The sequence below is a fragment of the Gymnoscopelus braueri genome (genome assembly GCF_963280865.1).
Source record: "Gymnoscopelus braueri genome assembly, chromosome: 19".
Taxonomy (NCBI): Eukaryota; Metazoa; Chordata; class Actinopteri; order Myctophiformes; family Myctophidae; genus Gymnoscopelus; species Gymnoscopelus braueri.
This window is the reverse complement of record NC_137621.1, coordinates 21,118,133-21,132,427: the sequence shown is the minus strand read 5'-3', so window position 1 is coordinate 21,132,427 and position 14,295 is coordinate 21,118,133. Positions and strand designations below refer to the sequence as shown.

At 42.4% G+C, this 14,295-nt stretch overlaps 2 protein-coding genes across 2 annotated transcripts; both read right to left on the bottom strand.

Moving 5' to 3' along the window:
• Positions 1–83: 83 nt before the first annotated feature.
• lrr1 (leucine rich repeat protein 1) lies at positions 84–5,730 on the bottom strand. Its single transcript, XM_080413533.1, has 5 exons — positions 5,126–5,730; positions 4,115–4,213; positions 2,084–2,336; positions 1,178–1,652; positions 84–1,058 (listed from the first exon to the last, which is right to left on the bottom strand). Exons 1-5 carry the CDS (start codon positions 5,306–5,308, stop codon positions 803–805), a joined length of 1,266 nt encoding a protein of 421 aa, XP_080269659.1. The 5' UTR covers positions 5,309–5,730; the 3' UTR covers positions 84–802.
• A 4,238-nt stretch (positions 5,731–9,968) lies between these two features.
• Positions 9,969–14,235, bottom strand: LOC308074713 (transmembrane protein 151B; the record flags this gene model as incomplete). The annotated part of the gene is made up of 2 exons (XM_080414218.1): positions 9,969–11,618; positions 14,062–14,235. 2 exons carry the CDS (start codon positions 14,233–14,235, stop codon positions 9,969–9,971), a joined length of 1,824 nt encoding a protein of 607 aa, XP_080270344.1.
• Positions 14,236–14,295: the final 60 nt, after the last annotated feature.

The window sequence follows — 14,295 nt, the reverse complement described above, 5'->3', positions numbered from 1 at the left end:
AAAGGGACTTAATGTAAAACGACCATTACAACACATCAATCTTAAAGCATACATTATGACAGGACAAATTGTATTTAAATTGTATTTAATCTTCCACATGTTTAAAAATGTGGACCATCAGCATAGTTAAAACCAGCTCCCTTCAGGCAAATCCGATACACCTGCAGTGCTGTGTTCAGGAAAACAAAATATAAAAAGTAAATAAAAAATGCATCTCTCACTTACAGTACTTTTCTCATACTTTGTAAGGTCTGGTGTAAGGCAACCACCATTTTCCAAAAGGATGGAATAAGATGATTTCTTGTCTTACGCTACAAAGAATCAATCAAGTCTTATGAGCACAGTATAGGCAGTTGCGTCTCAGTGCAAATGCCTTCTATTGCTGTGTTGTAGCAATGAGCTACACATTTGTTGACTTGACGGTACATACTGGCATTTTCCTCTTACCCCACCTTTGACACGTGAGAAGTCTATTAAATATTAAATCCTACAATGAAACAGGCAGCTTGAACTGCTTTATATAACAAAGCTGAAAACAAGTCAATACTGTCCTTTGCCAAATGGTAACGCCTGAGAAACTGGCATTTACTGCTCTTGTTACTAACACTGCAAACTCTTCCTCATTCTTGCAAAAGCATCACATGACTTATTTTCCTGCATCTCTTTCTCAAGCTGTGGTACGAATGTACCAAGAATGTACAGCTCAGTTCAGTTTGGAATAAGACAATTACGAACATGTCCGTGTTCGCTGATCAACGACAATGGCCAATGTTCATTTGCAAAAAGCACCACTCGTATCTCCTCATCTCATTCCCCTCTGAAGGCAGTTGTCCAAGAATTCAGAGTAGCACGAGAGGGAGCAGAAGTGCTGCAGTACTGGTGCGTCAGTTCCTCCCATGTCGTCCACCAGAACCACCGTGTGGGACACTTGGTGGAGGTTCATGCTTACTGCAGTCTTGATGAAAAGGTTGACACAGACTCGGCCGCAGTCGCAGGTTTTAGCTACTTCAAGGTCCCGGCACAAGTGGGCTGGGATGAGGTGAGGTCCATACGGTATTCTGTAGGACAGACCCGAGAATTGAAGGTTAGGATAATCCTGACATGGCGGTGTGAATAAGAATACACTGCATACACTGAAATCAGACCAAGAATAATATACAACTTAAACAACTCTGACCTGAGGTTGACCACAGCCCTGGAGGCCATCTCCAGCAGTGTGAGAGGGAAGGTAAGGTGGATGGTGTGGTCCAGAGGGTTCGGCTGGGTGAACGGGTTCCCAAAAAGATCCAAGTTCTCGAGGCTCAGCCTGCGGAAGTCACTCGGTAGCAGAGCCAGCTGGTTGTGCGCCGCTGACAGGAATCTTAGTTTGGAGAGTCGGCCGATCTGGAAGGGCAGCCACACGAGCTTGTTGTCGTCCAGTTTGAGTCTGACCAGTTCCCGGAGTTGGCAGAACTGAGTGGGAAGGCCTTGCAGTCTGTTCTGGCTGAGGTCCAGGTGCTGCAGTGTCTTCTGCAGTGTGGACAAACAGAGGGCCTCACTGAAGCTATCCAGCTGGTTGTTATGGAGGATCAGCTCCGCCAGGCAGCTAAGGTCACCGATGGTGGCCGGCAGCTTCTTGATGTGGTTATTACTTAGGTCTAGCTTGCGGAGAGCTGGAAAACAAAAGGTAGCGATAGTTAAATAAAAAAAATAACATGAATACAAAGACATTGATGACAGAACCATAGTGACAGGGTAGCAGAGAAGATATTTAGCGATAACTGTAAGGTGAAAGTGCACAGGGTCAGTCATCACAATAGCACAATGTTTACACCATATATCAGCATTTTTGCACAAGACTATAGTCTCCTATCCAGCCATTCTCTGGAAAACAAAACATCAGTTATACATTATTATTATTACACAAAATGTAAACTGTAAACCATGGTGTAAAGACAAACCATCTTACAAAATACACAGAAGTAATGCTGCACATTAAGTGCAGTATTTGCAAGATGCAAATACACCACTATGAAACTTGGAGAAAGATTCTGCTGCTTTGTAACGTGTATATACTACACAGTGGTCGTGCACTGCACTCTACCTTTAAGAGACAGCATGCGCATGTCCACACGTGTAAGCTTGCAGTAAGACACCTGGAGGTGTTCCAGGGAGTAGGGGAAGTTGGACGTGATTGGGTAGTCCTTCTTGGAAACGATTGTAAGCTTCTTCTTGGGTTTCTCGACATCTCTGGCACGAACGGGCGTAAGCGTGGAGAGAGGGAAGCTGCTGGTGTCACTTCCTCTGTCTGCTAAACGGGCAGCTGAAAGGAAGTTCTTCAAGCTGTTTGCGTCAGCCTATGCACATCAGACACAATTAAAAACATACAAGTGATCACTTCATTCATAGACAGTGTCCTGCCATTACTGTCTGTATAGCAAAAGCAAATATAATCAGAGTAGCTCTATGTGGTGTTGGGGCTGGATGCATGACACTCTGCAAAAGATATGCAAGCATCAAAATCTTTCCATAACCATTGTGCAATAGCTTGTCTCAAAATATTGTGACGCAGTTTCTACGTCTGAATAAATATGAACTATGGGGGGAATTGCATGTAGCAATAAAGTAGGTCCACAGCCAACCCATTGGCAGTCAGACTGTTTGGGTGTATCAAGCCTGAGTTATACTCAGTTGCACGTGGGTGTGCAACTGACTATAATTAATAAGTAATGAATATATTATTATAAGAATATTACCACTGATTATCAGCGCTGTTGATCTACAAGCATTGTGAGCTTGTGGATCAGCTATTTTCGGTGTGCGACTAAGTACAACTCAGGCTTGCTTCACCGTCAATGTTATGGGTTGGGCTGTGTTTGGATCTAGGTGAGAGGTCAGTATTCCTCCAAAACAACCGAGAGGTACAGTACACAACCAATGGGAACAATGAGAAGGCCCTGCAGTCTCTGCCCACGTAATCTGCACAGCATAACAGTACCGTATAATCAGCATAAAAATAGTTGGTACCAGTTACAGAGTACAATCTAGTAAAATGGGAGAAAATAAAAGGCTTGACTGGCCGCAGGTACTGTAGGAGGTGCATTCAAATCCAGTGTGTAATGTTATCTGGTTATCTGATAACTTGCCACAGTGGAATGTTGGGTTTTCCGTTCAGTTTTGTTTGGTTCTCTCGACACAAATTCAACCTTTATTATTTACCAAAGCTAAACGTCAGTGACTTTAACCACATGAACCCTTGTGGCCCTATTTTTGGCTTGCCATAATAGGCAAACATTTGGCAAAAGTAGGTGAACATTCGACAAAAGCTTTCGGTTAAGAGATTTGGTGTAGAGGAAAAGAAGGAGGGGACCAAGTATAGACCCCTGGGGGACCCTGGGTCCCTGGGTTAATGCACAGGAAAAAATATATATATACTGTGTATATATATATTTTTTTAACTTTACATTGGGCAAATTCCTTATATCAACTCAGCGATAAAGTGTTCTGATTCTGACATGTTTTGATGCTAGTTACACTAGGAGGAAGTTGGTTACTCGTTTACATATGCATTTAGATTGGCTTGTACTTGACCACAATGCTAAGAATGTTATTTAGAAAGCATGTTGTTTAGACAGATGCTAGGGTTGATGTTTACCTGGTATCCTAGTTTCTTTGCACTATACTTATGTGATCATTTACCCTGTCGTTTGTTGTTGTGGTTCATATCATTTACTCTGATCTCTCTAGGGTTGGGATCCTTTAGGATTTTAATGATTCCCTCTTAACGGTCTGATTCCTTAACGGTTGCCTTTAACGATGGTTCCAAATGGACCCTTACATGTCTGTAACTCTGAGAATGTACACAGTTATATGGTGGTCCCTGAAATTAAACAGTTTGAGAACCACCGGTATTGTAATATAGCAGACGTGAAGTCCACATACCAGCTCTGACAGTGTCATAAAAAACGTTTCCGGAAACGGTTCCAAATATGATGGAACCGATTACGGTTCCTCAATGTTGGATCCGGTTCCGGATCCCAACCCTAGATCTCACACTTCTAAGTTGCTCTGGATAAGAGTCTGATAAATGAAAAAGAAATGCCTAAATTATAAATTGTTCTGTTGGATCTTGTACCTTGCTCAAACATATGTCAACAGCAGGTTCCTTTAATCTCACAGTGGCTTTGCCTTCATCCACGAACCACGAGAAGAACTTCTCTATGTTGTCTTTGAGCTGGGAGGGAAAGAAAAAAGGTAAACATTAGAGGGGAATAATGAAAAATGACACTTTACACAACAGTAAGAGAGTTGCTCATCATCTCTATTCCAAGAAGGGTGAATCACTCTCTGAAGCAAGTCTAGACAAATAAAGCCACACCATCACTATGCGGAAGCACATCTGTCAACACCTTTGCTAGAAAGAAAACACAGTGTGTGTTATCGTTAAACAGGCCAACATCATCTTGCGTGAATTGTTAGGTTAGCACAGTTTTGAGAATGACAATGATAATAGTCATGACAGTAGGCCAGTGGCTCTAGGCGGTAGAGGTTGCCAGGTTGGGAATCAGAAGGTTCCTGGTTAGATCCCGGGGCTCCCCTTGTGTTACCGTCAAAGTGTCCTTTTGCAAGACACTGAACCCCTATCTGCTCCAAATGAGCAGCTTGGTGCCTTAATAATAATACATTTTATTAATAACACACTTTACATTCTTGCAAATCTCAAAGCGCTACAGGGTTTAAAAACAGCATATAGGCCAACAATTACATTGGGACCCAAATAGGCTAAACTAAAGAGTCAAATTAAAACTAGGTAAGAACAGGGCAAAGCAAATGCCTTGCATGCTTTCGTGTGTGTGTGTGTGTGTGTGTGTGTGTGTGTGTGTGTGTGTGTGTGTGTGTGTGTGTGTGTGTGTGTGAGAGAGAGAGAGAATGGGTGAATTCGACAACTGCCTATACTGTAGCTGGTGACATAACGTCGTAGGCTAGACTTAACATGGAGAGTGAAACATGATCTGAATAGTCATACATTATGTGTTCTAGCTGGTGAAATAATAGTGAAATGAAACCCTGAAGGAACCCTGGGGGTCCCCAGAACGAAACCCAGCTCTTTGGGAACCACTGTGATTGACTTTATAGCTGCACTCACCTTGTACTTGGATCCTGCCCTGTCCTTCGCCGTGCAGATCATCAGATAGATGCTGGTGCGTTGAGAGGTCTTGTCTATGTGTTTGCCAATGGACAGAACCGCCCTGGCCCCCTTCCCACGATTCTTCATGCCACAGGTGGGAAGCATCCGATTGACCACCTCGACATCACACTGCAACTTCATTGCACCAAAATATAGATGTCTTCTAGACTACAGGTCTGATCTAGAATCAAGACTTAACCAACAAGACGCTATTTAAAGGTATTAACCACAACAACGTCACACACATGCACACAAAGACTACTCCAACACACACACATTGACATTCGTGGACGTCATGGATGTCAACAACAAGGCTTGGTGAATTATTAGCCTGCAAAACAGCTTCGACCTGCAGTACCACCAGACTGCTCCAGTCCTAGAACTCGCAAAATTATTTTTAAACGATTGTCAAGAATGTCCTTATTGAGCGGTGGAGCTGACTTTATTTAAAACGGTTCACATGAAGTTAATATACGCTCATTTGCACCTTGTCAAAGTCAACAGAAAGCCGCGTATGTTTACTTATTGCTGGTAGAAGTGCTAATGGTAGCTGTAGCAAGCAAACCGCGCGAGGGAGGGAAGTGAAGTGACACACTGTTGCCAGATTCTGTGAGTGAAATAAGTAACCAGGTCTATGAAAACAAGCCCAAAAGAAGCGACTATGCTACATGAGCCCTTTAAAGTTTAAACCTATTTGAAAATAGACGATCTGGTGCGACGACGTGTTGTGAGCTTGCAGATCTGCTATTTGAAAAATTCTGCTATTAGAAAATGTTAAACATTAGTAATATGTTTGAAACATTACAACTCTTTTATGGGGGTCCCTGGCATAACATATTTTCAGATGGGGGTCTGCAGTGCACACAAATATATATTCATTTGGGGGTCCGTGACATGAAAATGTTTGAGAAACACTGGTTAAAACATTACACAACAAGCCCAAAATAAGCAACTACACTTTGAAAACAATCCCCAAAAAACGCAACTACCGATATTTTCAAGCAACTTTACAGAAAAAACAGGCCCAAAGTCGCGGGCATGGCAACCCTGAAATACTGCAACGTAGAAATACTTTGTTACAAGCGGAAGTCCGGAATTCAAAATTTACTTGAGTAAAAGTACAAAAGTATTGGCAACAAAATGTACTTAAATACCAAAAGTAAAAGTTCTCATTACGCAGAATGTCCCATTTCACAAGTAAGTAAAAAAAAAAAAAGGAAGAAAATAGCCGATCTACAAGCTCACAATGTGTCATTGTGAGCTTGTAGATGAAGTGTGTTTTGTGATAATAATCAAAATCTACAAAATAACTAGTAGGCCTAACTTAAAGGGGTAGTTCACCCCCAAAATAACTTTTTTTCTATTGATTACTGACCATTTGGAGCCTTGAATTCATAGATATTTTTTTGTTTTTGTCACATAAGCCAATAATTTGATTATAATAAATGTGTCCCCATTGATTCCGGTAGGAGACACAAATGCATTTGTGTCTCCTACCGGAATCAATGGGGCTAAATTTATTATAATCAAATAATAAAGGAAGGAATGCGACAAAAACAAATAAATATCCATGAATTCAAGGCTCCATGGGGTGAGTAATCAATAGAAAAAAAGTTATTTGGGGGGTGAACTACCCCTTTAAGTTTTCAAATAATTGTAGTGGAGTAAAAGTACAATATTTGCCTCTGAGATGTAGTGGAGTAGAAGTAAAAGTACAGAAAATTGGAAATGCTCCAGTTAAAGGTATAGGGTAAGTGATTTACTTTGGTTAAAATAAGTGTTAAATAGCTCTATATTCTGATAGTACTCGATCATTGCTATAGAGTGTTTGTTCTGTAAAAGGAGTCACCCATGTCTCTCCAGCTCTTTATTAAACAGAAAATGCATTTTCAGTGCTCTCTCCTGATTGGCTTAAATGTTGTCACCTACCTGAAAATGTGTTTATATTCTGTTTACTAAAGAGCTGGAGAGACCCCTGTGACCGAACAAATGCTCTGTAGCAATGATTACTATCAGAATATAGTACTTTAACCTAACGAAAAATACCCCAAAATATCACATACCCTACCTATAAGTAAAATATTGCTCAAAATTGTAGTACTGGTGACCATTTTTCTAAATGGCCCCTGTCCAAGTCCTAACCTACCCCATGTCCTAACCTAACCTACCCCCCTACCCCCCCCCTCTCTTTCTTCTTTTGTACATATTTTTCACTCTTCATACCAGTAACCTGTAAACTGATTGTATGACATTCTGTGTGTATATCTGTCTGTCTCTTATATGTCATCATGATTTGTGTGCATGGGGTTCTCATCTTAAACAAGCTCAGTGCTTAATGAGATTTCCTGTTTAGTAGACCTTGTATTGTGAATTTGTACTTCCATGTACTGTTATGTACTGTCATGTACTGTTCTCATGTCTTACTAAATAAAGTACATCAATCAATCAAAACACAATCCTCCTGCAAGCAAGGTCCTGTGAATGTTATTCAATATGTGTGTGTAACATTTATGGATACAACTCGTAGACATAAAGAAAAGGACGGGAAAATCTGCCATTGAAATCAATGTGCGGTAATGTATAGTTTTATATCTTCTATGACTATGACACACCAAGAAATACAATTTCTGAAGAATAAACAAATTACTGTGCAACAGCGTCATTTAGCGGTCATTTTGTAGAAGTGCTTCTCAAGGTTTAATTATGGGAGAAGGCTGAAGTGGCATTTTTGACTAGTAATAAACAGGTTGGTAATATGATAGTAGAATGGTGGGAATATGAACAGATGATACAACTAATAAAACATTTAGGGTTGTATTTAAATATTTCCTGTCTACCACTGGCATTACAATTACATTAGCGATTATAAAGGTATACAGGAAGGTATACCAGTAACCTGTAAGCTGATTGCATGACATTCTGTATAGTAGTGTGTATATCTGTCTGTCTCTTATATGTCATCATGATTTGTGTGCATGGGGATCTCATCTTTTAAACAAGCTCAGTGCTTAATGAGTCTCCCAGTTTAGTAGACCTTGTATTGTGAATTTGTACTTCCATGTACTGATGTTCTCATGTCTTACTAAATAAAGTACATCAATCAATCAATCAATCAATCAAAGGGTGGTCACCTAAACATTTTCAGAAAAAAAATATATTAGTTTGAGGTTAAGGTTAGGCATAGTTCTGTGAGGTTAAGGTTAGGTTTAGGCATAGTTTTACTGAGGTTAAGTTTAGGGTTAAGCATAGTTTTACTGAGGTTAGGTTTAGGGTTAAGGTTTGGGTTAGGCATAGTTTTAAGTTTCAAGTCTTTCAAGTCTTTCCCCCAAAAATGTTGCCCAGATTTCCCAAGTGCTCACCCTTCCTGTATTCATTATAAATGCCTGCTTGCGTTTGGCTATAGGTCAACACTTGATTGTGGTTTGACCAGGACCACAATGGAAATAAGCTCTCAGGGCTTTTTGTGTTATTCTTTTAGCAGCACCATTGTATAATCGCACCACTGACTGTACTATTTGCAAATCTGTTAATAAAGTATTCAATCAATCAATTAATATGTTAATTAATGTTATTTTGCCTCCTCTCCCTTCTTCTCATTCTCTGGTCCTGTTGGATAAGGAAGTGGGCCTCCTGTGGTCATGGGCTGCCATTCCTGAACACACAGACCTGAACACACTCTCTGTCTGTCTGTCTGTCTGTCTGTCTGTCTGTCTGTCTGTCTGTCTGTCTGTCTGTCTGTCTGTCTGTCTGTCTGATTTCTGCTTCTTATTTCCATTTCATATCACAGAATGATATAAGCACACATTCATTCAATAGTCTTCTCTGATATTCTTTATTAAACCTCTTTGGTTCCAACTTGCCATCAACTGATAGTCCAACATACAACGCTTTGGAAAATAACATGCAATCCTTAGGGTAGTACTAGTCTACCAGAAGTTAGTCTGTCAAACACCTTCTATGCATATATAGAGGGTATTTATATCAGCTATCATATATCTATCAATCCACGCAGATTTACCTTATGTACTGTAATGTGAATATAAAAGTAGATGTGATATTGTTCCCCAAATTTACAGTATGCTTACTTTCAAACATGTAATAATGTAATTCTGTTAGCAGTGGTATTGTATGCACCATATAATCTGAGAATCGATAGCTTGCCACTGTTGACAGAATGGTTAAAACAAAGCCCTTTAAGATGATGATAAGTTTGTTACCAAGAGGAGACATTGTTAACTTTTTTACTTAAATACATAGCACACAGATTTGTCCCATTCTGGTTACAGTGCACAGCCACTTCCAAAGAGGCAATGATGTGATTACAGAAAGGTACCATACAATAAAAGTAGACTGTTTGTGACTCTGTTAAACAGTTTGAATTAAAAAAAAAAGTCAACAAAGTAAACAATGAATGTACTCTTAATTGACTTGTTGGGTGACTCTCAATAACTCAATGTTTCCCCCTTGATGTTATTCTCTTAATTTCCATGTGACCAGCATTACAATACCCTATTTATAATTGAAGATATTATTGACCATATTTTGATATTGACAGTGTGATATTACAATTTATCTGACTAACGATACAAAATACGTCTCTTTATTTCATGCCTGTTGATGTCCTAGGCTAATGATTAAGGATGTTTGCTCTTGAAACCTGTAGGCCAATCTGAATCCTGAAGGACAACACCCCCCAACCCCCGCCGCCCTGCTCTGTCTCTCCCTCAGGCCTCCTGCTGTCTCTGCTCTCCGAGTCAAATGCCCACCACCCTTTTCTAAAACAAGTCCCGTTATTTCCCCTTCATAGTGAGGTCTCAAGACACGACGACCCTCTCCGTACGTAGTAACGACACACCTCCCTCCCCTCGTCGCTGTCGCAGCCCTCGGCCCGGTGCACGATGAGGACAGGGAAGAAGCGGGCGTCGCGGTACGTCGGGGGGCTGTTGTTGAGGGCCAGCTGACTGGAGCAGTCGGACTGACTGCAACGCTCGTCTGCGGCACAGCAGCGGTCCGTCAGGTTGCTGCTGCGGCTCCGCCACGGGCCCACAGTGCGCCGGGAGCCGTACATACGGCAGAGGGAGAAGCGGGAGGTGTCCAAGGAGAGGCGGGAGTGGAACAAAGCTCCACGGCAAGAGAATATTGAGGAGCAGCTCGAGCTGGTGATTGTCCTCCTCCGACCTCCTCCTCCAGCTCCTCCACCTCCTGCGCCTCGGCTCTGCCGCTGCCGGCAGCAGTGCTCACAGTCCTCCGGCGTTAGAAGAGTTCCGTAACTGTGAGCAGGTTGGCCACCATCCAAAAGAAAACAGTCTGATGATGCGGTGTCTTCAATCTCTGTTCTGGAGTTGGAGTCTGTTGTGTCCGGGTTCAGCAGCATGGCCTGTGAGTAGCTGGGAATCAACTGACGATTGGATCGAATGTGCCACTCGAGTTCAGTGCTGTCCAAAGTATCGACCCTCGGAATACTCCGGCCACCGTTGTTCCTCACGGGTTCCTCTTCATCTGTGGGAGAAGGGCTGCTGTGGCTGTACTCCAGGCCAAATAGTTTCTCCACACGGTAGTGCACGTATGTGGTGCAATACTCGATCAGAACTCTTAGCGGCCAGGACAGCATGAGAAGAGCTGCCAGCCAGAAGGCAACCTGGGAATTGTACCAAGGCAACCTGTCAGGGTCTACATACGCTATCAGATGTTCCTTGAAGTCCATATTTTTCAGCTGCATCCCCTCCCTGGCCTCCATGTAATCATCCAGACCCTCTATCTCAGAGAAGAACCTAGCTCGCTGGTTAAGGTAAGAGTTTTCGGGACCAGCTCCTGCAAAGCTGAAGCACTTGGTGAACCGCAGGCGAGTTGCCGCATGACCCTCCAGGCCCCTTAGATCATGTGACACGTCTTTCATCCCACAGCGGCTATAGTCAAACTCGCCCTCGGCTACGTGTGTGTTGACTCTCTCGTGGTACACCTGCGTGGTGGTGTAGGCATCCCCGTTACGATACCGTGTCACCTGCCGCGTCCGCCGTACGAAATGGTAGCTGATGGCTTTCCACCAGACGCACGGCCGAGCCTGTCGCATCCGCAGCACGCGCTCATACACACTATTCACGTCCGCTTTACACTGCAGCTCGCTGCGGGCCTGGCAGTGCCAGCACTCCACCATGTACACCACATACAACATAAACAGGAAGGCCAGCGGAATGTAGATGTAGCCGTCTGAGCAGGGGCTGTCGTGGTAGATCATGGAGTGACCTCCAACCCCAGAGGCCCCCCGGAGAGAGGTGATGGAGGCGGTGAAGGAAGACGTGAGTGCAGAGTTGAAGCTGAGCTTGGTGACCTGGGTGAGCTGGCACCAGGTGACGGCACCCAGACAGCTGTACATGAGCAGGGACAGCAGCAGGCAACGCCAGTGGGATTCACGGCAGACACACGAGCCAAGGGACTGCTTCACTGGACGCTGCTGTGGAGAGATGAAATGGGGAGGGCCGGAAGGAGAGAGTTAAGCCTGATTTATACTTTGTTCAACAACGCAGAAAATAGCCAAACTACAGACTTGAAGATTGGCTATTTTCGGAGAGCGACGCCGTCATGCAACAGAATACAGTATACATTTTAAGCAGCCAGACAGATTAGCGGACATGAGAAACGGCCACTTATGCCAATGAGCATGGAAACATGGAAGTGATACCACTGCTTGCAGCGGAAATGCAAATGAACATGGGAGTGTTGGAAATTGCTGAACATTTAAAAGCCAAACCATCCAGTAAATCACTTGAATTAAATGTAATTAAACTACACTCTGCTGATTTAGAATCCATCTGAAGCTTGTATGTCAATTTAGCCCATTTGCCTAAATCGCTATTTCTAAGAAAATTATATTAATATATATTTTAGCTGTGACTTTTCTTTTGCCTCTTTACAAAGTAAATTATATTTGTAAAAGATCTTGTCATTGGCATCTGTTTATTGGTCCATTCAAAATGTCTCATTCTTACAATGGCATAGCCTCGCTAGCCAGCCTCTATTGACAGTGACATTTCCAAAATACATTTGCATTATGCCTTTTGCCAATTCAGTCATGAATTAGGCCTATACATTTGAATAGCAATAACATACGCATTTGGATTATTTTCCACACAACATAATACACTCGCACGCACACACGCACGCACACACACACGAGCGCATGCACGCACACGAGCGCATGCACGCACACTACACACTACACACTACACACTACACACTACACACTACACACTACACACTACACACTACACACTACACACTACACACAGTCTGTTTACTCTATTCTATTATCTGCTGACTTCTGAGTCAGTGCAGCATCCCACAGTTACTCTGCTGGACATACAGTGGCAGAAAGTGCTCACAATTGCAATACTGAACGACAGCGGATTTCTCCCATTCAGCGAAGGCATTGGTCTAGAAGAGCTGCAGACACTAAATAATTATTTTCAGTGCTCTACATTTTATCTAAAAGTCCAACTGAGAAGAAAACCTTAAACTGCACATAATAGCATTGATTATATCATATACTCAATATATTATAAATGATATTGATTATATCATATAATTAATTATATAATGTATATGGACATATATAGGAACCAGAAAATGTACCACAACCTTTTTATTCACTGTTGGATTTGGTACCATTTTGTACAGATTTTGTGGTGTGGTGTAACCTTTATTTATCCAGGGCAGGTTCCCTGAGCATGAATGCTTTTTGCTCTCCTTCACGCTCATACCTGGGAACTGCCCAGTACAATCACAGTATTATCTGTTCACTGAGCAGCTCCACAGTTGGGGGTCACTTCAACGGTGGGTGAGAGGAGTGAGTGTTAATTATTCAGTACCCCACTCAGATGTTTTGCTGGCCTGGGGGAACAAAAGCCGGTAACCTTCAGGTCACAAACACGCTCCTCTAACCTTGAGACCACCACTGCATCAAATAGGTAATGACATACTGTATATCTGAAAATTACGTGGAGGTAGGTACTATGTAGTATTTTGCACTAGGTCGTAGGATTGTGAACCCTCCCAACATGAGACTTAGGCTTGATAACCTGTCTTGTTATAGCCTATCTCTAGTGATATGTGGAGTGAACGGATTGATGGTGACATCTAACCATCCATTACGGCACTGACATCAGAATGGGAATGTCACTTTGGTAGCTCCACCCCTGTTATTTATGGGACCCACAGGCATTCAATACTGGCTGACTGGACAGAACTGGTTTATCAACTGTCGGTCAATGTTTTAGTAGCAGGTTTATTTACACCAGAAAATACATTCTATTTGGAACTATATGGAACTTAAAGGATATAGAATCAGCACAATTGAAGTAAAACACACATATGCACACACATGTTGCACTGATTGATTGCACTACTAATGTATCTCAAGTCAAGGTAATGCATTGCAAAGACTTTAGCTACATATAATTCCATACCATATCGTATCCCTATCCCAAATACAAGCCCCTTTATAGTCTAGAGTGCAAGAACTGTCTCTTGGGAGCCAACTGCATTGGCTTTCATGTTACTAGTAGTGTCTATGTGAAGAGAGCTGCTGTGACATTTTAGCAAGCAGACATTAATGGTATTTTCTGCAGGTGGAATCCATTGTACAGTGATGGAATGGCTAAAAGTGTATGTTGAGCAATCAAATGCACTTTCTAACATCTGCTAATTTGATCATATAGCCTACTGAAAAGTATTTGAATGAAAAAAAAAAGAGAAAAGATTTCACCCATCAAGTGACAGATTTTATTTGACAATTTAAGCTTGTGCTACTTTCTTTCTTCTTTCTTTTCCCCGTACTTTTTGTCAACAGGACAAATGAATATCAAGGAAGATGTTTGATACTAAACTGCCCCACATACCTCTTCTAGGACGTCAATGCTGACCGGTGAGTCCCCGTCACCTTCCTCCTCCTCCTCCTCCCCCTCCTCCTCATCCTCCTCTCCACCAGCAGCATCAGCATCATTGGGAGAACCAGTCGCCTGTGTGTCTTCTGCAGTGGTCTCCTCGGGGTCCAGATCATCGGGGGAGAACATGCTGCAGTCTGAGCATATTGCAGAACCCGCCACCACAGTTCAATTCACTTCACTCCGCTT